At 39.4% G+C, this 26,077-nt stretch overlaps 2 protein-coding genes across 6 annotated transcripts in view; one reads left to right on the top strand and one right to left on the bottom strand.

The window, feature by feature from the left end:
• Nucleotides 1-32: 32 nt before the first annotated feature.
• znf366 (zinc finger protein 366) lies at nt 33-7,249 on the bottom strand. Of its 4 annotated transcripts, none has more exons than XM_023823393.2 (5): nt 5,167-7,249; nt 3,280-4,591; nt 2,608-2,799; nt 1,356-1,530; nt 33-1,020 (listed from the first exon to the last, which is right to left on the bottom strand). In XM_023823393.2, the coding sequence occupies exons 2-5, from the start codon at nt 4,582-4,584 to the stop codon at nt 548-550; spliced, it is 2,145 nt and encodes a 714-aa protein (XP_023679161.2). In that variant the 5' UTR covers nt 4,585-4,591; nt 5,167-7,249; the 3' UTR covers nt 33-547. The 4 variants fall into 4 exon arrangements, with proteins under 4 accessions (XP_023679161.2, XP_023679162.2, XP_023679163.2 ...); XM_023823394.2 differs by having other exon boundaries at nt 7,125-7,233; XM_023823395.2 differs by having other exon boundaries at nt 3,280-5,375; nt 7,125-7,233.
• A 10,805-nt stretch (nt 7,250-18,054) lies between these two features.
• Nucleotides 18,055-26,077, top strand: part of tnpo1 (transportin 1) — a 41,870-nt gene continuing 33,847 nt past the window's right edge. For both annotated transcript variants that reach the window (XR_011992375.1, XM_072714417.1), the window contains exons 1-3: nt 18,055-18,175; nt 18,325-18,438; nt 19,572-19,647. Coding sequence is in view for 1 of the 2 variants with exons in the window: in XM_072714417.1 (XP_072570518.1) it covers nt 18,334-18,438; nt 19,572-19,647 (181 nt within the window). In the remaining variant the exon portion in view is untranslated. The remainder of the gene's footprint in view (nt 18,176-18,324; nt 18,439-19,571; nt 19,648-26,077) is intronic.

The following is a 26,077-nucleotide window of genomic DNA, read 5'->3' on the forward strand; positions in this document are numbered from 1 at the left end:
TACTTTCTGATAGGCAGACCTACATCTGAGCATTTATTTGTACACAGCAATTTAATACATTTTATTATGTTAAAGTTTTTGTCATGTTACAGAATGGGCATGTTGTCAAAACAACAATATAAGCAAAAGTATTAAAATGATCCACATGAACGCAGTACTACCCAAAAGTAAAAAAATAATTTTTGCTAAAAAAAAAAGAGTAAACTCTGAATATAAATTTTACACGGATTCATGTCTAACTTATTGTTATATATGCATATAATACAATAGTTATATACATTTATATGTATAACAATAGTTATATTGTATATATTATTCTAAAAATAGATAACAGGCATTTTAAATTCAGAGTTATCTGAACACAGATCAACACATATTTTGTATCTCATTTACCAGCAAATATTCCAGATGTTTGTCTGCCTAGTCAGGCATTCTACGCACATGATAGCAAAATAATAGGACACAATATTTATTCACAGCTTTTTTTTCTTTAGAAATCAAGTGAATTCACATGAAAGAGCTAAAAATCTCTCAAAGTGAATGGTTTTCATTGGTTTTCACAGCTTTCTTGTGAGATACCATTGATGTTCGGGTTCTTGCCTGGAGACATCTGCTGGCTGGGAAGCTTAATGAGGGAAGACTTTTCCCCACATAGCAGGTGCATTTTATTTTCACAAGTTTCCATTTTCATAGGCTCCTTGCTCAATTCTTCCCCACCTTCGCCACCTTCGCCATCGTCTACCTCTTCTTGATCTGGGGATTTGCCATCAAAAAAGACCTCCTCAGAATCTAACGCACGGTTGCTGGGCTGGTAATCCTCTGGGCTGTACTGGCTCATCCTGTAGAGGCTGTCATCATCCTCCTCCAGGCACAAGCTACCTTGGGCGCTGTCCCCATCTGACTGGGAGAGCCGGGATTTCCCTTTGGTCTTCTTAGAGAGGTCGAAAGGCTCCTCCTGGCTAAATTGGCTGATAACGCTTAAGTCTGAGGGCAGATGAAACCTCCCCCTCTCTCTGAAACCTAAACAACGATAAATGACACTAAACACTCTCCTCTGTGTCACAGTACACACATAGTTCTTCCCATTAATTTACTTAACTATTTCATTATTTGAACTCAAGGTTGTGAGTGTGATATTATTCGTGTTATTTATTTTTTTTTATATTTAAGCTTGGAAATTCTAGCAAATTATTCATGAAAACAGTCTTGCCAAGAACACAAGTATGATCTTTGCATTCTTGGTATTGTGAAACACTCACAGTATCCAAATGTACAGAGCTACACACTGCCCCAGTTACATTTATATTATATAAGAATGTATTTCGGGGAAGTAAAAGTGAGCCTCAGACTCTTACCCCATCCATGGGCTCCTCTTTCCATGATGCCATGTTTGACCTTCATGTGTCTCGTCAGATTTCCTTTCAAGGTGAATTTGCTGGAGCAGTACAGGCACTTGAAGGGCTTGCTGTCGGAATGCAGGTGCATGTGGCCCATCAGATTGTGCATCCTGTTAAACTCCTTCCCACAGAGCTGGAAACAAAGAAGAACCATCATTAAAAATGTTTTGCAGGTAGTGATCCACCATGATCAGCCTCATTGCTGCTACTAGGACATGGATTTCACGGTGCTACAGAAGTCAGGGCTTAAGGCTGTTATCCTAATTTATGCTCATAGAAATATGCAAAAGCTTCCTCAGTGATGTAAACTGATCTCTACACATAACAAATTAATCTGCTCATAGATATAGTGTGTGGCACAAGAGTGCAATATGGTTATGGCTTTTTTTATGGACAGTTTAAAAAGGTATTTCTGGAAGTTCAAACTGATGCCAGATACATGTTTAATTTTATTTGCATACATGTAGAATAAACAAAATAAAGCTGCATGCATCCCTCCCTTGCCCAGCAGAAGGCAGTTGGGCCTGTGCGGGTAGGAGGGGAGCTGGAGAATGTCATGAATGAGCAGCCACTGGAGCGAGAGGAAGCCAGTGGAAGGCAGACAAGCCAGTGGAAGCCTGGAACCGCCACTCCTGCTCTCCTTCCTCTGCATTCTTTTTTTTACTAGGGTGTTCCTTTCCTTCAGGAGGAGAGAGGGACTGTAAACTGTCCGAAAGGACCGTGAGAAAACAGGAAGTGCTCCCCCCAGGCATGAGAGAAAGCGAGATGAAATCTATTTGCGTTCCTGTTCTCGGGGGAGTCAAGAGCCATTGTTACCAAGGCAGTTTGTGCAGCGATATCCTTCCTTTAGCTGAAGAGGTGCTCTGTGCCAAAATGCAGCTATCTGGTCATCATCGTAACCCTCCCTCTGCAGGTCAGACATCCACCCCCCCCAATCTACTGGCTCTTTGCTAAGTACACATACCTGCTGTCTTCATTATTACCCATGCATGTGTAGCACATCATACATGTTTAAAATATTTTTGTATGTATAACGTAAAGGATGTGCCACCTACTACACGAAAATAGTATATTATTACCTCAAATGCATATGATTGATGATCAACCTTTTCCCTACGGTAAAGGGGGAAATACCTGTTTTGCTCTCACTTCCTCCAAAAATACTTCTGTATAGATATTTCAGTCTCCCTGGTGCAGAGGAAGGACTCACCTTGCATTTGTAGGGTTTCACGTCTGAGTGGACGATCATATGGGCCTTGAGGGTCTGTTTCTGCACAAAGCTCTTGAAACACAGGTGACACTGGTAGGCGCGGATGTTGGTGTGGATCAGGACGTGGCGCTTCATGTTTGCCAACAGGGTGAACTCTCGTCCGCAAATCCGACACTTGTGCTCCTTAACCCCCTAAAAGAGTGTACGCCATTGTAGCAAAATTAATCTGTACCATGAGGTTTTTCGTTAATGATACATGGTCAGCATTTACTAGTTCATTATTAAAATTTAGCTCATAAAAAGCCATAATAGTTTCAATATTATTGAAAAGGGACTACACACGTGCATTTAATTATACAGAGAAAAATAAAATAATGGGTAATGCTTTACATTGACTGTACCTTCATAATGCATTCATAGAACATTCATAAGCAGCATTCATAAGCGTCCTAAGATACTTTAACAGATGTAGTACCTTAAGTACAAACCTTAAATAATAATAACAAACATAACTATGTAATCAAAAAATGTTTCTTATTAATGTATTTTAAAGTTGTTGCAGTATGTTAGGATGTTAAGGTATACTTACATGCTGCTTATGAATGTTCTGTGAATGCATTATGAAGGCGCACTGAATGTTACCAGATAAAGGATGTGCTTAAACTATCCCACCTTGTGAGTAAGAGTGTGTTGTTTCAGATGGTGGGACTGGATGAACTCCATGCCACATTCAGTGCAGATGTATGGTCTGATATCCTTGTGCTTCATCATGTGGTTCTGCAGCTGGCTGGGGTATTGGAACGTCTTCTGGCACTCGGTACAGCTGTACTGTGTTGGGCCGCGATGGGTGGTAAGGTGCCTCTTCAACTGGGCCAGCGTGGGGAAGTCCAGGCCACACTCCACACACACGTTCTCCTGCCCTTTCTCGTGCTTCATCTCGTGCGCCCGCAGCTCGCTGGGGTAGGCGAAGCCACGCGCGCACACGCCGCAGCTGTACGGCTTGACGTCGCTGTGCTGCATCATGTGCCGCTTCAGGTGGCTGGTCTGCGTGAAGGCCTTGTGGCACACTTGGCACTTGTGCGGCCGGGTGCCCTGGTGCGTGAGCATGTGCGTATGCAGGTGGCTCAGCTGCTTGAAGAGCTTCCCACAAAGGCTGCAGCAGTGCGGCTTGATGCCGCTGTGGCCCAGGATGTGGGTGACTAGGTTGTACTTCGATGTGTAGGACTTCTCGCACATACGGCACTTCCAACGCTTCTGCTCGCCGCCTACGTCCACGTAGTAGCTGTCGTCCACGTGGACATTGAGCCCTAGCTTCTCCACCCCGGTGGCCCCGCTCTGAGTTCCAGGCATCCCTCTGTGGTGACCTCCCAAGGGCTCCCGTTGGTAAAAGCTGTGTGGAGGGAGATGCATGGCAGGGCCTGGTATGAGGAAAGGGTAGGGAATCAAGCCAGAGTGTAAGGCTGGGAAGAACGGAGACGGAGAGGGCATTATGACATGGGAAGGAGGCCACATTCCATCTGAGCTAACCGGTTCCTGCTTCACTCTCTTAGGATCAAACCTTCCCAGGTTTCTGTAGAACTTGAATCGGTTCAAGTCAATCATCTGAGGGCTGAACTTGGATGGCGGACCAGGACTGGGCTGGAGGAGGGGGTATGGGGCGTGGTGCGGGAGGTCCATGCCCAGCGCGCTTCGCCCCTCCAGTAGCTCGTCAGGGCTTTTGATGTCCTGGGGTTTCCGTTTGAAAGGCGCCATCTTGTGCATCCAGGAGACTGCCTCTGCTGGGGGCTGGAGGCGATCGTAGCCCAGCAGGACTGGTGGGCTGAATTGAGGGAAGCCCCTGCTGAGAGGATCCACTAGAGGGGCAAAAGCCCGGGGTTTACAGGAAAATGACAGAGGTTTCAGACAAGGTCTGACTGCCTTGAGATTGCCCCCAAAGGGACCCCTTTCTTGTACTGCCTTAGCTATGTCAGTCTCCATTGTCTACCTAAAAAAGGAAGCAACAATATACTTAATTCACAAGTAGGGAAAATTGATTCATGAGAAACCATTTACTTTAAGAATAACTTAGAAATTGAGTGTAATGATAGCTAAATATAGAATTAAACTAAACACATATATAAGAGCAATTTCAGAATAGGCAGTTGCAATGCTTTTTATGAATCATAACCAATTTCTTCTTCTGTTAATCGTTTCCACTTGTAGTTGCATTCACCCATGCCTAGACGGCAGCTGTGAATCCCTGTGTAGATAAGGAACATACACCCTTTTGAAAAGCTCCCGTTCCCTATATCCAAACCTCAACCTCATGTCGTGCATTTACTCCCATTTAGGTCCCATGGAGAGAATCAGGCAAGATCACGTTTCATTAGCTAAAAATAATGATTCTTCTGTTGTGAGGCAGCCACCTAACCAGACACGGTGAGTCATAACCACCTCACTCTGCTCACTTTCTAACTCACAACCCTTTCAGAACTTCTCTAATCCATGTGCGGACAGGGATCTGCTCACAGCTTCTCAGAGCGCAGCACAGAAAAGGGAAATAAACCGAGATAAGCTCACCTCTCTTTACTTTGCCATCTTCCTAACCGAACCAACCTGTTTTCGCTTCTCCCTGGGAAACTACCTTATTTGTCTTTTCACCTTGATGGAAGGGTGAACATTTCTCTATTTTCTTGCTCTACTAATTTCAGATCATTTTTTTTTTATTGTTGGCCATTTTTAGTGGGTTTGTACCCAGATCATCTCCCTGTCTTCACTGAGTTGTTTTCCTGAAAGGAACAACTACTATGACATACCATAATACACACAAATAAAGCATAGTTTGCAATAAAATCGTAATACGATATTCAAATTATGAAATAAACATTTTGCAAACAATGGTAACTATAATTTAGGAACAGTGTTACAGCATAATAGGACATATTATAAATGATTATTAAAAAAAAAACATTGGCAGTAGTTCAAGCTCAACACAGTTTAAAGATAATAAACCCAATGGCACTCAGAAATGAAGCACAATAGGTGGTACTTATGTATGTCGTCAAATGTATTGTATATATACACTATATTAGGACAAAGAAAGTCAGTCTCTTTAAGACAGAAATCAGAAATAAAACATTTCTGATTCGTTTATGATTTTTCAAATGAAAGTACAGGGTAATTTATTAAAACTGCTCATTATTCGAGATTGTGTCTGAAAAGCCTATTTAATACACCTTAAGATTTCTAAAAATGTAAAATACAACACTGTACAGTCTGGCCCATCAAAAGCAATGATATATAAAAGGCGCAAAGTGTTCTTTCCACAGGCAATTGCATCTCTAAAATGAAATCATGAACAAATAACCCAATCACTTTTCAAGGAAGCAGTAGTTGACAACTGCTTATAGGATCCACTCTACAAATCTAAAATGCAACAATAGAATCATTGTTTGTATTTGGTTCTCAGAAAAATTGTTTCAGTGAATAAACCCTTGGGAGATTATTCCATCAACACCTGTCGGAATGGGGCTCTCTGCATGCTTACTTCATTTTCATGAGATCAACCTGACAGCTAGGCTTTAACCATTTCTCCAGCTCTCCTGCCCATTGGTTATAGTTTTCTGTGCATTCCATTTGAAGTCTAGTTATTATCATGTTTAATTATAGTAATAGTGATTCCCAAAAATAAGATTTTTGGACAACCCTGAACCAACGTTATCGCAATATTATTAACTGTATATTTTTCATAAAAACTTTTTTTGGATGTTGAAGTTATTGTTTTTGCATTCCTGGTATATTTCTTCCAAAAGCCTTTTTGAGGAAAAAACGCATGAAATATCTACGTTCATGATAATTCCTGTAAAATAAATTAAAAATTGTTCTGTGCATGACTCCAAACAGCATAGAGAACCTATAAAAATATGCAGTTTATATGAATAAATATATTTAGAAAAAGAAATTCTGATTATTGGATTACTCATTCACACTTAACTGCTTGCTGTTCTTTTTCTGTAAGATTTTCATTAAATTCAATCTCTTTTCTCTTAAGTTTTGCATGCTCGCTTGCTCACTTGCTTGCAAAAAGGGAAAAAAATAAAGCATGTGTCAGTACAAATCATTCTTGGATGGTCTGTACAAAATATGAATTTTGAATCTACTATTACTAAGATGTATTGACACATGTGCAAGTAAATGAATTTTACTGCAGTTATTTAAATGCATATAACTGAACAAAATATGTATATAGAAAATATACGGAATATATTTCAACATTTACTTGTTTATCATTTTGTGCTTTTGATATTTATTTGCATGTTTATTTAGTGCAGCATCACAAATTCTCTGCAGGAACCATATAAACAATTTTAGCATTAAATTTGTGCAGCAGATTTTCACATAATTTTCTAATGCCCTGCATCAAATGACAATTTCTAGTCAGTCTCATCCCGTCGTTTTTAGGGATCTGCATGCACATGCAAAGCAGAGCTGTGTGTGAGCCAGCAACATGCACGCCGGAGGGGGACCAGCACACTTACCGCAGCCTCTCTGGCCTCTGCACTGCACGCTCTGTCGCTTACCTCACGCTTCTGACAATGAGCCGTCGGCCCCTCGGATCCACGTTTGAAGTGGCTCAAGAAAGAGAACAGGAACAATCACTTTGTTCTCATTTTTCAGATGAGTACCTTTGGAAAGAAGGAAGGAAGGGAGGGGGGAGGAAGTCAACAAGCCAGTGCCTTCCTGCAGAAAAATAAGGAAACTCCAGATAGACATCTCGATCTCTCTTAGAAATATAGATTTTTCTGTCATTTATGACAAAGAGAAACAGAACATTTACTAAGCAGTTGCATGCATTGATTGCATTTTATTTTACAGAAAATAGTCACCTTAGTTTTGTGAACTAGCACATTTGTTTGCTCTAATTATTTGCCTATCAACTGAAGTAAGGTATTTGGCAGAGAGGCAAACTTAATCACTGGACAAACACTGCAACTGCATCCAGCAAATAAACATCTCTAAGTCTGCTGCGTGTGAATGAGTGGAGCATCTGAAGTTGTCTGTTAAACAGCCTAGTGAGTGGAATTAAACCATGGCTTACATTAAACAAGCGGACAATTGAATTCCACTTTACCATATGTGCACTAAACAGCGACTTCATGGCAAAACTTCAGTAATACTTTGCAGCTGTAGGACCCTGAACCACTGACCTGCTCAGAGACTTACCTAAGAAATGACCTGATAAACGGTTTAATGTCAAACTTCAAATTGATTTTGGAAAGTTGCCTCTGAGACAAATGAATGACTATCTTTGCGCTGTGGAATCAAAATGATTTCAATCAAGCAAGATCAACTAAATTCTGCATTTTCCAGTTGAAAGATTGCTACTTATTCATATTAACTGGGTTAAGGGCTGCAGATTTAACGACAAAACTAACCTCTGGTTTCTGTATAAGCAGAAAAATAAATTAACTGACTGTTGTCATAATGTGTCATTCAGTTCCAAAAACCGAATGACACATTATGACAACAGTCATAAACATCAATAATGTGTCATTAATGTGCAAGACATGTGTCATGTCATTCTTATGATGATTACATGTCACCCTTATGTAGACTGCTTCAAGTAAAGTGTTGCCTTGCTGTTTTTTTTACCAAAAATATCACAAATCACAATACTCTGTTGTTAGCAGGTAGATTTAACGGAACTGGTAACTTATAATTAAGAAATAGTCACTGAAGAGACTTTGAATCCTGTATAAGTTTGCACTAGGAGCTGCTTTCCATTTCAACATTTTTATTACTGATTCATGAAATGGTTTGTATGATTGATGACAAACCCTTTAAATGTCATTATTTGGTATGATAATTTAATCTTAATGACTATTAGTAACTTTATCATCAGTTTTGAGTGGGACAGCCTTCCTATAACACCATATCAAGCAATGCCTGTATAGTTAAAACTATGAAGTTTGTCTGTATAAAAATAAATCAATATTTTGAAACTTTAAACATCTAAAATATAAAAACAACATTTTGGGCATCTCAAGACATAAATACATCTCTCTGTTTTATGGAATCTATGAACTAATACTAATACTTGCTCATGATTTTCTTTTTCTGGACGCCCTGGGGGTAAAACAGTATCCCTGTCACATCCACCATGATGAACTGCTAAGGCAGCACAATCTTTTTGACAGATTACACTCATGTGTCCATTAATTTTCCACTCAAATGTGCCACTTCCGGTGGGCTTGTACCTGCTGACCATCCACATACGATAATTTAGTCATTCTTATTCCTGCTCAGTACAATCAGCATATGATGCCAACATTGTTTCCTCTCTACTCTGGGAAAAAAAATTAATGCCTTCTTTTCCCAGAAAGAGTTAGAGATTTATTTGTAGAACCTTCTGTATTCTGATGTGTTTTAGAGCCCTCTAGTGTCTAGATAAATTGCAGCCTTCCATACTATTAACACGTAAGGGAGTCCGTGTGAATTCAAACAATTTATGATATATACTGTACTGCTATTGCATATACTCTGCATATACTGTTACTAGTATTACTTATGCTAGTATTGATTCATTTTTTAAGAAAAATCACAATCTGCTTATTCCCAGCTCCTGTCTATGTAGTAAGAGCTTCTGTCTCTCTACCAAGAAAGTCCTCCAGTGGGCAAAGTTTGGAAACACAGCCACAGATCATGGACAAGCTGTCTGAGTAAACAAAACGGACCGAATGGGTTTAATACTATGCAAGGTGCCAGTTGTTGCTTTCCAATAAATTATTGTTTTCCAATCTTGCACTGCATGCAGTGGAGTGAGATGGCTGGACCTGTGTTCCAACAGTTTCGTTTATACGCTGCACGTCTTCTTAGGAGAGCTTATCAGCTATGTTTACACACTGGGGTATTCATTATGCCTGGGTAGCCTAAAAAATTGCGTGCAAGGGAATATGTTCTGGTACACTTTCTAGAGATATCACCTATGTATTGATGCAAATTGCTTAACCGGGTTATTCACAGTAACAAATGTAATATTTATATGCATTCTTGAGTAAAAATGTGTATCTGTGTAAAAGAGAAACAACGAAAACAGAAACAAAACTGGACAAAATACATTATGCATCTACTGTATATAGCAAAAAAATGTATAGATAGATAATTAAACATGAAACTACCTATATATGTGTGTGTGTGTGTGTCTGTGTACAGTATGTGCATATAATTTACGTATTATATGTTTTCATGTAATAATTGTAAATCACTTGAAATGGTTTTGGTTTCTTGCAAACAGTGATAAAGCATGTCATTCAGAGAATGTGGGGACAAATGAGAGGTTTGTTGGTCCTTATTCCATATTATAACGTCTTAGTGAGAGGCAATTTTTACATCATTAGGCTGACTCACCAGCTCCCTTAGCAAGTGGGTTTGTCACAGATGAATTACAGGATCAATTTGATGCCTAGAGCCAGCAGGGTTTGCCCATCTCCGCTTCGCATTTTCAGATCTCCTTTATATTCTCTCTTTGCCTTACACCAGTCCGATTTTGGCAGTGGCTGCTGTAGAAAACACGTAATTCAACAAAGAATGAAAAGCAATATGCTACTGAAGATGTAGACCCAAAAAAACTCAGAAATGTACATAACACTTCCAGTCTGATTCAAAGTCGCATATCACAATGGTAGTGATTCCGTGTTAGTGCCAGAAATGTAGGACTAAATAGCTTGCTACGTTGATGATAATTAAAAAAAAAAATAAAAACAAACAAACGAAATTTTTTTTGGGTTAGATCAAGACCAGGGAAGAGAGTAGTCGGGCTCCTTTAATCTGACAAATAATTGTTATTTTGTGCAAAATCAGACATTAATAAATTTTTTTTCCAGTATAACAAACGCAAAGCCATGTGATTACTTAGTGATATATACAGTACGACTATATAGTATTTCCCAGCCTGGACCTCAGGACCCCTAGACAGTCCACGGTTTTCCAAAACTGGCAGGGAGCTGGGAGGGAGCAAAAACATGGACTATCTGGGAGTCTCCGAGGACCGGATTTGGAAACACTGATTTAGATGAATTGCCATGTGTAAATTGCGTGCGTGTCCTGTGCTGCCAGGAATAGGCTGCAGGCTCACCATGACCTTGTACTGGATAAGCAATTTGGAAGATGGATGGATGAACGTTATACTCCTGCATTTATCATAGGACTGGGATTGCCAAGTTAATTTTTTATTACGTCATGACCTTACAATTAATGCCTGAGCCTGAGATCCTGATTAAAACTGAAAAACCAGAACATGAAAAACCCAGCCTGGTTCAGCTTCATTTGGCCTCATTCTTGTTCATCACCCTGGATGATAAACTGCCTTACCTTACATTTATTGCTTATTTGTGGTAACACTGCAATCATTGTTCTACATTGTGCTGTATTGTGACCACAGATTCCTGTGTCCTGTGGCTGGTTGCAGAGATGTCAGTAATCCCATAAAATGAAAAATGTGTAGCTTAGCTTAGTTGTAGCTTGGCAACTATAGTGGCTACAGTTGTCAGTGTGTGGATGTACGTTCCATCTGGCTTGGATGTAGATTGATGCCTGTAATACGATAAACTAATCTTAAATTCCGTAATCTGCGTGAGCTGGTGGGTCGGGGCCAATAGACTAACAAGGCTGGTTTTGCTCTTGATTTAGCATAGCGGCTGGTCAAGAACTTTGACCAAAGATTTGTCAATAGAGTTTTTATTCATTTTTAATAAACAGCTAAAATTTTATGTAATGTAGCCAATGCATTCCAGATGTGTTTCAGTACAGAGAATGTAAGCAGATGTATTGACAATGCTGTGGAAAATCACCAGAGGCCAGTGCACAGTCATGCGCCAGCAGCCGCACATCGGTGTCACCCTGACAAGCTTGTTGAGCCCTGCTTTGGTGCAAGGGTACCCAGGGTGATATACAGCTTCTTATCTTTGGTGTGATGGTACCCAGGGTGATATACAGCTTCTTATCTTTGGTGTGATGGTACCCAGGGTGATATACAGCTTCTTATCTTTGGTGTGATGGTACCCAGGGTGATATACAGCTTCTTATCTTTGGTGTGATGGTACCCAGGGTGATATACAGCTTCTTATCTTTGGTGTGATGGTACCCAGGGTGATATACAGCTTCTTATCTTTGGTGTGATGGTACCCAGGGTGATATACAGCTTCTTATCTTTGGTGTGATGGTACCCAGGGTGATATACAGCTTCTTATCTTTGGTGTGATGGTACCCAGGGTGATATACAGCTTCTTATCTTTGGTGTGATGGTACCCAGGGTGATATACAGCTTCTTATCTTTGGTGTGATGGTACCCAGGGTGATATACAGCTTCTTATCTTTGGTGTGATGGTACCCAGGGTGATATACAGCTTCTTATCTTTGGTGTGATGGTACCCAGGGTGATATACAGCTTCATATATTTGGTGTGATGGTACCCAGGGTGATAAACCGCTTCTTATCTTTGGTGTGATGGTACCCAGGGTGATATACAGCTTCTTATCTTTGGTGTGATGGTACCCAGGGTGATATACAGCTTCTTATCTTTGGTGTGATGGTACTCCAGGGTGATATACAGCTTCTTATCTTTGGTGTGATGGTACCCAGGGTGATATACAGCTTCTTATCTTTGGTGTGATGGTACCCAGGGTGATATACCGCTACTTATCTTTGGTGTGATGGTACCCAGGGTGATATACCGCTTCTTATCTTTGGTGTGATGGTACCCAGGGTGATATACAGCTTCTTATCTTTGGTGTGATGGTACCCAGGGTGATATACAGCTTCTTATCTTTGGTGTGATGGTACCCAGGGTGATATACAGCTTCTTATCTTTGGTGTGATGGTACCCAGGGTGATATACAGCTTCTTATCTTTGGTGTGATGGTACCCAGGGTGATATACAGCTTCTTATCTTTGGTGTGATGGTACCCAGGGTGATATACCGCTACTTATCTTTGGTGTGATGGTACCCAGGGTGATATACCGCTTCTTATCTTTGGTGTGATGGTACCCAGGGTGATATACAGCTTCTTATCTTTGGTGTGATGGTACCCAGGGTGATATACAGCTTCTTATCTTTGGTGTGATGGTACCCAGGGTGATATACAGCTTCTTATCTTTGGTGTGATGGTACCCAGGGTGATATACAGCTTCTTATCTTTGGTGTGATGGTACCCAGGGTGATATACAGCTTCTTATCTTTGGTGTGATGGTACCCAGGGTGATATACAGCTTCATATCTTTGGTGTGATGGTACCCAGGGTGATATACAGCTTCTTATCTTTGGTGTGATGGTACCCAGGGTGATATACAGCTTCTTATCTTTGGTGTGATGGTACTCCAGGGTGATATACAACTTCTTATTTTTGGTGTGATGGTACCCAGGGTGATATACAGCTTCTTATCTTTGGTGTGATGGTACCCAGGGTGATATACAGCTTCTTATCTTTGGTGTGATGGTACCCAGGGTGATATACAACTTCTTATTTTTGGTGTGATGGTACCCAGGGTGATATACAGCTTCTTATCTTTGGTGTGATGGTACCCAGGGTGATATACAGCTTCTTATCTTTGGTGTGATGGTACCCAGGGTGATATACAGCTTCTTATCTTTGGTGTGATGGTACCCAGGGTGATATACAGCTTCTTATCTTTGGTGTGATGGTACCCAGGGTGATATACAGCTTCTTATCTTTGGTGTGATGGTACCCAGGGTGATATACAGCTTCTTATCTTTGGTGTGATGGTACTCCAGGGTGATATACAACTTCTTATTTTTGGTGTGATGGTACCCAGGGTGATATACAGCTTCTTATCTTTGGTGTGATGGTACCCAGGGTGATATACAGCTTCTTATCTTTGGTGTGATGGTACCCAGGGTGATATACAGCTTCTTATCTTATTCTGTGCCCAGAGATCCATCATTGTGCAACTTGCATGTGAAAAATGCAACATGACAGAAGTTTTCAACAAATTTACAAATCTTGCCGTGCATCTTCAAAAGTCAAATTTAGCCTCACAGTTATTAATATAGTCATTTCATAATAGTATTTCCAAGTATATATGATATGAAGAAGTATATACGATGTAAAGAAGAATACTTAAAATATCATGCATTTAAGCAATTCTCCTGGTTCCATTTTGGCTACACTGGAAGCTGATAGTTTGCCTTGGCTTTGTGTTATTGTGGCAGTATGTATAATATTTCCATTTTTTCCTTCCCCTCTCTTTAGAACAGTTATGGTGTCCTGTTGTTTTCTATTCCATTACACAGCCAAGGCTAATCCCTGCTCATTATCAGAAAATGAAAAGCTGGGATCATGGGAATCATCTCGGTTGCCTCGGAAACCTCCTCCCGTATGTCACGATCACCATCCTGTCCCTGAGATAACACTTTGTCGATTGTCATTCTTCTGGAGTTTTTTTTTAGCATCTCTGCCAAGCATGTGATGATGCAATGAATGATAAATCTTGTGCAACTCAAGGCTGTAATCTGATTTTATTTATCATCTTTAAACTGCCACTAATATCAACAAGACTCATTAAGTTTTTAATGATGCACTGGATGTATCAATAAATGTTATTCCTTAATAATCTTTTGAATGCTCACATTGTAACAAGCTTATATCCTCATACATATACAGAGCCTGGGTTAGAAACAAAACCACAGGCCTTCAGGTGTAGCACCATTGTGTACCCCTTTTGCCATTTATAATGGGCTTTCATTGTGCCAGAAGGGATCACCAGTAATAGACAATGCACTGGTTAGAATGGGATAGGTATAGTGGGAATCTATTTTTATTCAGACCAGACCTTTGTAGGCCAATGAGACAGTACAGCTTTTCTTCATCCATCCATCCATCCATCCATCCACTAAATTGCTTATTCTGGGAAGGGTGGAGGGTGTTGGATTTGCCATTTCAGCCTTTTAAGACTTTAGAGAATTAAAACAGTTTTTTTCATTAGCGCAACATAATTGTAGACACATTTCTATGTAGCTTTGTGCACTTACAGAACTCCTAGTAACACATAAATTCTCTTTTTCAGTTCGCCTGACCATTACATCGGGCAGAGCAAAGCAGTTTTGTTATATATGAATACCACACCTCAAGGGGTGTGCAATTTAATGTCAGACTTTATTTTGTATAAAATGACCACCACAGCCCATTTGTCTATCTGATATAAGACGAATTTGACATTGACTTTTCCAGTGCTGGTAATATATTTTATCACATTATTACATAATTGTATTATAAACAGGGGTGCTGCTAGAGACTTTGGGCCCCATGAAAGCCTGTCATCCTGGACCCTCCTCCCAGACCAATCCAATTATGTTCCTAATATTTTGGAATCATCATAAATTTTCCGTTGTTTACAGCACCTTTGACCACAAGGTGACCTTGATGAAGATCTAAAAAGTCAGCAGGACTACAGGTATACCCAGCACTGATACCCAGCACTGATATCCAGCACTGATACCCAGCACTGATACCAGCACTGATACCCAGCACTGATATCCAGCACTGATACCAGCACTGATACCCATCACTGATACCAGCACTGATACCCAGCACTGATACCAGCACTGATACCCAGCACTGATACCCAGCACTGATACCCAGCACTGATACCAGCGCTACACTGATACCCAGCACTGATACCAGCACTGATACCCAGCACTGATACCCAGCACTGATACCAGCGCTACACTGATACCCAGCACTGATACCAGCGCTACACTGATACCCAGCACTGATACCAGCACTGATACCCAGCACTGATACCCAGCACTGATACCCAGCACTGATACCAGCACTGATACCCAGCACTGATACCCAGCACTGATACCCAGCACTGATACCAGCACTGATACCCAGCACTGATACCCAGCACTGATACCAGCACTGATACCCAGCACTGATACCCAGCACTGATACCAGCGCTACACTGATACCCAGCACTGATACCAGCACTGATACCCAGCACTGATACCCAGCACTGATACCAGCACTGATACCCAGCACTGATACCCAGCACTGATACCAGCACTGATACCCAGCACTGATACCCAGCACTGATACCAGCACTGATACCCAGCACTGATACCAGCACTGATACCCAGCACTGATACCAGCTTTCCTATTAACTAACTACATCCGCATTTTAATGCTCATTTGTTCCTGGCTTTTCCAGAAACTACAGTATTCCAACACCCAAGGGAACAGATCAGGCAGCTTCACTAACCAAAACACCTCATCTAAATCACCGCACTTAATACCATCTACATTTTAAAAGCAAACAAAACAACTTATGTTCTCTACTTGCCCTCTGGCGAGTGATATTTCAAAAGCCCGGCAAATATAATTTGAAATCGCAGCTATTAAATGAGATGCTACACAATTAATCAAACTGTTTCTTTAGTCACTGCAGAAAGCATATACATTTTTTACAATAAAGTCTACAGAGAGCTCCAAAAGTGATGCATTTGAACCTAACATTTGTTTATCGGCGGAAGCCTAAGGAAAAGAAAGGCAGATCTACTTTAATGTCACCATGGCAACTCTGGAATATGGGTGCAGAACACACCACTGAAGCCAGACAAGGTAAAATTAAATTTGTTGTAATAAACAGGAAATTAAACAGACATCTTAACTCAACAGGTGGAAGACAGAAAATACATATTGCTTATCTTTTAATGTTAATTAACATATTGATATTGACATGTATGCTGAATTTACTACCCATTCTGTCTAAATTGCTGTATTTTCAAATATGCTACTATAAATGAAAGCACTTTATTCTTGAATGAATAAATGAATGAATATTACATTTATATAGCAATTTTTAAGACGCACAAGGCACTTTACAGAACCAGTGGGGAGGCCCCACCTGGGTTATGCAACGGCGGCCATTGAGCACCAGTACACTCACTGCACAGTAGCTAAGGTGGTGAAGGGACTGGAGATAATTCACCAATTATGTATTTGGAATGATTAGGAAGCCAGATATGAAAGGGCAGTTTTAGCCCGGACATCGGAGTACCACCCCTGCTCTTTCCAAAGATGCTCAGGGATCTTTTATGACCTCAGTTTTATGTCTCATCCGATGGATGGCATCATTTTTACAGCACAGTGTCCCCGTCACTGCAATGGGCCATTGGGATCCACAGGATGGGCTAACCTGCTGGTCACACCTGCACCTCTTCCAGCAGCAACCCAGCTTTCCCAGCTGGTCTCCCATCCAAGTGCTGACCAGGCCCAGAGGACAGAGGATTGGCTAGGCTGAACTGCAGGTGCTGTGGCTGTTGACCAATGGCTGCTTGGCACATAATTAGCAGTTAAAGAAAAAACAATCACATTCGAATAACACAAATGAGAAAGTCACATGTAACAACTTTATAAATGTCACATTTAAATTTGATTTGGTTTCTTAATTAATTTTATTTGTTTTAACAAGAGACAGGTGCACATGCAGTATTCATACCCCACAGACAGTAGGTTGCCTGCATTGTGATTAAATATATCTTATTTCTTCCCATTTTATTGTTCTAAAATAAAATGCAACTAGCTTTATTTAAAATAACATTACAGTGGGCACAGACGCCATTTTCCTGATTGAGCTCAAATATTTGTTTATTTATGATCATTTATCCTTAATCTCCATTTTCTGGTTCATGTTTTTGCATTGTAATTTGATCATTTTATTTTTATGTGCTTCAGTATTTAGTGTGTATGTCTGTTTTATTAACATGACCAGGAATCATATAATGCTTTCTAACAGAAAACAGCAAGAACGCATCATTCCTACAGAACAAAATAATTCAAGTCAAAGGTAATACATGTCTGATTAGAAGGACCTAGAATAGGCAAGACATTAGTATTACAGTGAATTTGCCCTAATATCCTCTGATATTGTGACACAGTGGTAGCTGTAATCAAGTCAAGGTCATTATTTCACACACATGGGTAGCGTAATCCTATAGTTTTCTTTTTCGAAGCAACGCAAAAGAATTTATACACATTTACATATCCATCAACATTTCAGTGGACAAACCCAGTGTCAATTCTGAAAAATAGAAGCAAAACAGATTTCAGTCAAAAGCGTTTTTTATCCTAACAATGTAAAACAAATAAAATTGCACATAATTTATACGTGCCTTTGTGTCATAAGAATTTCTCATCCTAGAAATAAAATCCTCTGAAATGATATTAACATTTTGAATGAAAACAGATAGGCAGAGCATGTCAAGCTACATTTATATCCAATATTAATCACAGTAATAATTGCAACAATGACTAAATTACTGCAGAGGGCAGAGAACGAAGTGTTTCAGACGGGGAAATATGCATGTTGTTATTCTAGGTCAGACAGCCCCGTAACGTTTCGTGGGTGTATATGTAACAGGCGCTAGGACCGCTCGGAGAAGGTTTTGAGGCAGGTTTCTAAATGCGCCATGTCTGCGAGCGTAGAGCCTGTTGCAAAACTGAGCGCTCTTGCGAAGCGGAGGCCCATGTCTGTGTCTTTCACACTATAGTTCGAATATAAACCAGAAGCGGTGGGTTTCCAGTTCAAAAACCATTGTAAAAAAAATATAAATCTACAGCGTTATCGCCGTTGTTTCATATATATGTATATGTTAAAAAAGATAAACTGGTAGCAGTTTATTTTATTTCGAATTACATTCTCCGCCTGATCTCATTGCAGCAAACCAAGATGGAGTATCAGTGGAAACCAGACGAGCAAGGACTTCAGCAAATTTTACAGCTTCTGAGAGAGTCACAGTCGCCGGACACGTCCACTCAGCGATCAGTCCAACAAGTATCCTTAAAAATGATGATAAAAGAAACGAGGTAGCTGGCAGAGTTGGTAGTGTTTGTTTTTCTTGTGCCTGTAGCTGTAATTTGCGGCTGTCTGCGATGACACGCGGAATGGAGAATAAAAAACCCACCTATTTTATGTGGTCAGTATAATGGTGCTCCAATGCGTTTCACCATGCTACAGAGTCCGTTTGCTTCCCGTAAGCATCGGATAATGTATTGTGTATAAGATTTATGGTTTGGGTGCCCTTTTTTTAAATAGTGGATTTTATGATTGCTTTTGTAGCGTTGTAATATTTTCTCGCTTGGTGTTGCCGTGCATGTTAATCATGCATAATTGAGCGTGATATCTACATAAACGAGTAACAAGATTGATGTAGGTAATTAAATCAGTTTATTGTGGAATGCGCCTGTAATGGGTCCGTGTGCAGGTTTCGGGGGTTTTACTGGTGCGGCTGATGACGGCATGATTCTACTCCCGTGTCAAACAAAGAAAAAGCAAACCCTAGGATTTCAGTAAATAGACATTTCATGGCATTTAACTGTCTTACTCGGGAAAATCGCCCGGTGATAATGATCTGTTATTTCCACAGTTTTGGCTGTGTTTAAGTCTAAACATGGTTTTAAAATGACGTTCAGATTGCGGTTGTTTATATTGGGGTTATTTGCGATTGCCGTGTCGAAACATGTAGGATACGCAAGAACACATGTATAACATGCATTAAATATGCGAAAATCTTTACGGTCAGTCTGTCCCAAAGTACACGATAATAGCAGTCTCAAATTGCATGTATTTCCTTTCAGCAGAAGGAGAATGTAATGCGCAATTTGTTATAATCCTCTTGGAAATGAAAACGGTGCTTTTTCTGATATGTTAAGATATGACGTTTAGTCGGATTCCTGTTAATCTGGCGGATGTACATGATTGTCAGCGTGCGTAAGATTTCCGTGGTCGGTTTTCAAATTAGATGTATCTGGATTTATTTAATAAAGCAATTCCCCTGTAAATCTTTCACATCATTACAAAAAGAGGAAAGAGGGGCATGTTTGTCGCCGTAGATTTCACTGATGTTTTTTAATGTGTTAAAAAGTGTGCAGGTGTTTTAAAATATTTTTCCTTCACTACCTTACCAGAAACTTGAGCAATTAAACCAGTATCCTGACTTCAACAACTATTTAATTTTTGTCCTTACAAAGCTGAAATCAGAAGGTAAGACATTTATTTACAGTTTTACCTTGTATTTCTCATGATATTAGGTGACAAGGCCTGTCTTTTGTGAAAAGTGTCATGCATAGCAGTTACATTATGTGGAGCTGTCATTTAATTTAATGATTGCCTTTCAATGCCTGAACGTGATTTGTGGGATTAGGATATGTTGTCTAGTGATGCTGTGCACATCTTAGATTAAGTGTCAAATTCTGGTCTTTCAAGATCCTTTTGTGCTTTAGAAATAAAATGGGTAGTGTATAAAGCTGATTTTATGTATTGTTTTACGTGTCAGCTCAGTAATTATGGAAATTGTGTTTGGAAAACCTATAACTGACATAGTCTTTGAAGATGGGGATTACTCTCTTTGGCATAAGCCTCGTCCCTGCCAGTGTGCCTGACTGTTTTATTATATAAATAACGTCAGGGCTGGGCCGGAACTCCTGCTCTATATGCCGTAATGTTGCTCTCATTTGGTTTGCATTTGACTTGTCTAAGATGACAAATTAGTGAAGTTATGGCTTAGAGAAATGGTCTTGCTCTAATTTTAATTTTTGACTGGCTTTTTTGTAAGCTAGGATTGATAATCAGGGTTTATATTCCAAGTCTGTTACCTTAACCTGTTACTAATATTATGAGATGATCTAAAATTAGATAGAAATACATTTACATATTTAGCAGATGCTTTTGTCCAAAGCAGTGCACAAGTCTGGATGGAACACAGGGTGAGCCGGTGTCTCTGGGGCCCAACAATGACATCACTATGACATCCCTCTGCCATCTCTGAGATTTGAACTGGTGACCTTCCTGTCCTGATCCCAGAGTCCCAACCTGCAGATTCACACACCATGCATGCACCCTAACACCCAGAATTTTGTGGTAATATATTTGTTATGGCTCCACTGGCATTAACTGAAGATAGAATCAGAAACTTAAAGTATCCTGAAGGAAGTTGTAACTGATTGTTTTAATTGAAACAGATTTTTAATTAATATAAAAACACATTTGCTCAGTCATTTGCTATTTTCCAAACTATTAAGCTATACTAACAAACTTATAAAAATGTATCTCATGATTTTATGTTTTGATTTAGACAGGAATTAGTTTTCTGTGTATAATGGAACGTAGTATATTCAGTATAGCTGGAAAATATGCTCATCTGGCGTGATCAAATCTGTCATCAAATTTTTGCAGCAGAAAAATGAATATCTGTGACTATCCTGAATTTAAAGAAAATATTTTGTTTTGTATTACTTTAGAAAGTGGTCTTTGCAGAGACTGTATTTTTTTGGTTCCCAATGACTCCGTGAAGTTCCACAACTACAGTTATCACATCCTGATTTGCCAAAATAAGCTTCTTACTTGCTTTCTGGAGCACGGTTTTAAAAAAAGATACTTGCACAATTTGATAGCCTTTTGTCCAGATATTTAATGCATGTATCATGACGTGTCTTTTATGGTCTGCCACTCTTAAATGCCTGTGAACATTCATTATAATTTATTTAAATGATCGGTGGCCCTCTCTGTCTAGGAGTTTTTTGGGGGGCTCCCTTGGTGGCCGTATTTTAGAGCTCTATGTTCTCGTGACTGTGTATTCCTTATTTATGAAGGATACACAGTGGCCTCTTTATTAGGTTTACCTAGCTAGTAATGGGTAGGACTCTGTTTGTTTTTGAAACTATGCTTTGCCGTTTGCATGGGTACATTGAATTGCTGCTCTTCACATACCCTATCTTGCTCTCCTTTGAGACTTAAGGATGGTTAAGGACCTCATGTGTGACTATGTGAGATGTGACTATTCTGCTGAGGCCGGGGCTCAAAGCAGCCAGCTTTCAGTCACAGGCATATAGCTCTAACCCCCACTGAGCCACACACCTCCTCCCACAGTGATTTGGCCAACCTGAAGTTCGAACCCATGTCCATCAGCACATGAGCAGTTGAGCTGTCCAGCTAATATTTTTGCCTGTGCAGATGGTTTTTGCATTGAGAGAAGCCTTTTTGCATGCATAATTTGTGCAAAAACAGAGCTGTTCATTTTGTCTGTGTACCATTAGCATCAGTGAGTCTTGCCATTCTGCTCTGAACACAATCATTATCAAGGTGTTTCCACTCACAGCACTGTCACTGACTGGACCATTCCCCGTCAACTCTAGATACTGTGAATTGTGAACATCCCAAGAGGGTGGCTGTTTCTCAGATGCTATTGCCACCATGTCTGATACCAGCAGTCTCACCACATTCAAAATTACTTACGATTATAATGCTTAGATAAATAGTAACTGAAACCTCGTGTATTTACTTGCATTCTGATTGTTTTATTTTGCAGCCATATAATTCTCTGGGGGCGTGGGCTGTATTAACGACACCTAATAAACTGTCCACTGACTGATGAGTGAGATATAGGTTGGGTGATATGAATGATATATTGATTTATCATCATAAAATTTCAACAATAAGGAAATGAGAAACTGATAAATTGTCAATAAGGAGCATTGCTTGATAGCACACACAGCTTATCGCATCACAGGAATGAACGCAGTTCCAGCCAATCATGTAGTCTTTTAAGAATGCATCGCCTATGCCCAACAAACTTGGTTAAGTTTGCAGAGCAAACTGTTTTGATAATATCATGGAAGAGATAAGCACTCCCTCAGAAGGAAACTTCAGCTAGAGAACAAACCAAGCAAGAATCATATTGTTGACATTTTCTAGTGCTATACCCTATGACAAAAAAAAGTTTTTTTGTCTGATTTATTTATCAAAATTACATTTCATTTTGCAGTCCTTTCAATTTGTCACCTTATTTCATGTTCTGAACCTGTTTAAAGGCAACCCTAGAAGAATTATAAGCAAAAATTGAGCCCTGAAATAAAGAAATAGCTTTTATATGGTAATAATTGATATTGACTGAAACAAGAAAATTATGATCTAAATAGTTTGCCTTATATATACATACATACAGTCCTACATATACATACATTGATGAGCCAAAACATGACCTCACACACGGCAGAACATCTCCGAAATGGCAAAGCTTGTGGAGTGCTCAGATCAGCCTTGGAGAGTACCTAATGACAGTGGTCTGAATGGTGATAAAACTACGATCTGCCGACAGGGTATTGGGCAGTCAAAACTTGTCAATGTGAGATGTGAACATTCTGAACAAAGGCTTTTCCCTCTGCTATGAAACAACAGAAGGGCTACTGTGGTACAAATGGCAGATAGTGTTGTTGATGGTCATGGGAGTCTGTATTCACAAACAATTGGATGGTTTATTACAATTATAGTCTCATTGAAATTATTGACTAATTCTGAGGAAGACTTATTTGGGAGTAAATACTAAGACATTGTGAATAGTTTGGGGCAATATTTTAGCTGATAAATGGTCCCTTCTATGGATATGATAGTTTAGATGTCAAATGTTCACATTGTCCTTAAATTGTTAAGTTGACAGTACATTGACATTACAATTCTGTTTAGCACTAAATGAGGAGGAGCCAAAGTGGCCCATTGATGTTTCTGGCTCTTGTTTAAGGTTCCTGTCTGTTTTGCCATTGTGTCATTGTGTGTAAATCTTCAAACACTCCAAATCATACTGTGACTAAAATACGATAAAGAAAAATTCAAGACTCCCCATAATTTACTTTTTGTTATCAAGTGAATTCAAATAATGATATGGTGATATATAGAAACTGCTACCTTTTACATGCAAATTTTCTCCACCTTCATCCAGAAATTTTGGGTTCCTTTCCTAAACCTTGAAGTTGTTTGATACTGAATGAAGCTAATCATCTAGAGATTAGCATCGTTTTGGGCTGCTCTAAAAACAGTGCCTTTGAGAGGTAATAGCATTGGATGGTATAACACAGACTCTTCTAAGTTACTTGAGGATTCTGTGTAGACACTGTATCAGAGGTGGTGATTTTATCTAGAGATGCACCGTTCCAATTTTTGGATCAGTATCGGCGCCAATCCAGAACTATTTCACAGATCGGGTATCGGCCATACCTGACCGATCCACATCTGATACTTTTAGTTTTTGGCAGTCTCTAAAAAGATATCTTCCTCCTATTTCATGTTAAATGTATTTGTACAGTGAGTCGCATGACAGCTCTTTTCCATTTTAGACGTGTGTTTTGCCGCATTCAAGCTGAACGCTAACGCTGCCACTCGGTTTGTTTGCCACTTAGTGGGTGTGAGAAGCAGTGACATCATGTGCAGACCCTTTGCCATAGGGGGAGTGTAAGAACAACAGATTAGATGGTGATGATCTGGGAGTATTTTATGCTTTTAACAGGAACTAGCAGCACAGAGATTTGCAATCTTTGTAAAAAATAAAGTTTTGAGAAGTTGGAGTAGTTGGAAAATTCCAGTAAACAAATTTTACACAATAAACTATTGTAATAAGTATTTATTATGCAAAAAGCAATGGCTGATTTGGGAGTCTTTAGCTTCGGCTGTTTTGTGCTCTCACTACAGCTTGTGATACATGAGAGGCTGTGATCACAACAAAGTAGAAGTGACACTGTTGCCAGTGGGAGAAAAATTGTGGTGCATTTTAAGCATTTGCCGCTTGCGTATCCTCGCTTGGAAGATATTCAAATTTAACTCAAAATGCCACAAAAATGCACAAATCAAGATGTACATACGAGGTGGAATAGTACTTCATGTATGTTTCTAGTAGCCGAATTTAAGACTTTTTGCCATACATTTTTTTCATCTATATTTACTAGCTTAAATATTTAAAAAGTGTAAATATATTATATATGTTTATTATATGAAAATATTAAAGTAAAAACAGCTCATGTATCGGAATCAGATTGGAATTGAAAACATGTGGATTTTATCTTTTAATATTTGCTTTTCTGGAAATTGAGGATCTTTCTGCCTTATGTCAATATTTGATGGAATTGTGTGCTGAAATATTGGTACCAGAAATCTTAGCGTGTGTGGGCTGGCAGAAAATCAGGTGCTCTTTTCCACTGTGCAAGGTACCGTACTTAAGGTACTTCGAGAGAGTACCAAATATAGAGCAGCACTTCTTTGTGTTGGTTCTCCCCTGCCGTAAAAACTGGCACCAGCACTGAATGACATCACATGAAGCGGCGGGGTGTTTTGTGCTGAATCAAAAAATGGTTGTAGTATATTATAGGGCTCAGGGATGTGCAATATTAATACCAACATCGCATGCTATGCACATTCAATTCTTGTGTTGCTAGTAAGCTAGATTAAGCTTTTTCTTTCTTTCAATTCTGCACGGACATTATATCTCAGGGAGTTAGTTTCACAAAACCATTTTTACTCTGTCAGAAAAAAAAACTGTTAGCTTTGCTGTAGAGCTGGGTGGTACGACCAAAAATTTATATCATGATATTTTTCAAAGTTATATCAGTTTCACGGTATACGATGGTATTTATTTTTTGAAGTATGGCTGGGAGTTTACCACATTTTACAGGATTTTACAAGACACATTTTTGTTTTATGTTTTTGTATTGTTCCCACATTAACTATATTATTTTATTGTTAGTCATTGCGCCTATCTGCTACCTTAATGATAGACGGCTAACATGTTTGTTGGCTAACTGCTTATAGATTTCCTTTTCCTAGAAGGAAAATATATTGCCTGGTTTTTATTGCAAAGGCTTTAATGGGCAAATTACCTCAGTACATATGTAGTTTTGTTGATATTCCGCACTAATACATACAAAACATATGTAGTTTGCTGACATTCCACACTAACACATACAGAACCCGTTCATCAGTTAAACTTTTCCTTTAGACTCCTACCACACGCACAGAACTGAGGAAATCTGCCTTTTGTTCTTATGCATCACATGAGTGGAATATATTACAAAATATATTGAATTTAGACTTGCCTCTGAATGTGTTTAAAAATCTCTGAGCTTAAAGAACAGTGTCATTCTTTCATATAAATAAATTTTATTCTAGGGCTGCCGTGGTAGCTATGCTGTATGCAGTTTATAAAATAATTTGGATACCTCTAAAGTTGTTTCTTTTTTAAAAATGTCTGCATGTAATTTCAAAATCCACCACTGAATTACTGAAGTTAAGAGAGTGCAAACTTTGGTTGGTCGCAGCATTTGCCATATTGCGTACATTCTTTCATTTGTAAATTAAATTAAGCTTATGTTAGGGATGAAACGATGGTTTCACGGTAAACCACAGTAAAATTCCCAACAGTTAGTATTGCTGTTTCAAATTTTAATTCTTCAGAACCGTGGTTGATTACCGCACTTTGGAAAAACTCACGTTAAACACTGTCCAGCATCAACCTAACAACAGTCTGGCAGACCCAGGTGCGTAGGCACAGCATGCAGTGTGGGTTTGTTTTGTGCCAGTGAATGTGGCGAATGGCAGTGACAGAGATCCAGAGATTTTTAATGGTAATTAGGGATGGCGAAAACTAAAAAAT

This window comes from Paramormyrops kingsleyae, chromosome 7 (assembly GCF_048594095.1).
Source record: "Paramormyrops kingsleyae isolate MSU_618 chromosome 7, PKINGS_0.4, whole genome shotgun sequence".
Lineage (NCBI taxonomy): Eukaryota > Metazoa > Chordata > Actinopteri > Osteoglossiformes > Mormyridae > Paramormyrops > Paramormyrops kingsleyae.

Bases quoted from the DNA above. Each gene is read 5' to 3' on its own strand.
- znf366 (XM_023823393.2), bottom strand. From the start codon at position 4,584: ATGGAGACTGACATAGCTAAGGCAGTACAAGAAAGGGGTCCCTTTGGG. The intron at 2,800-3,279 runs GTGGGATAGTTT...ACACTCTTTTAG, and splicing joins AACACACTCTTACTCACAAG to GGGGTTAAGGAGCACAAGTG. The intron at 1,531-2,607 runs GTGAGTCCTTCC...CTTTGTTTCCAG, and splicing joins TGAAACCCTACAAATGCAAG to CTCTGTGGGAAGGAGTTTAA.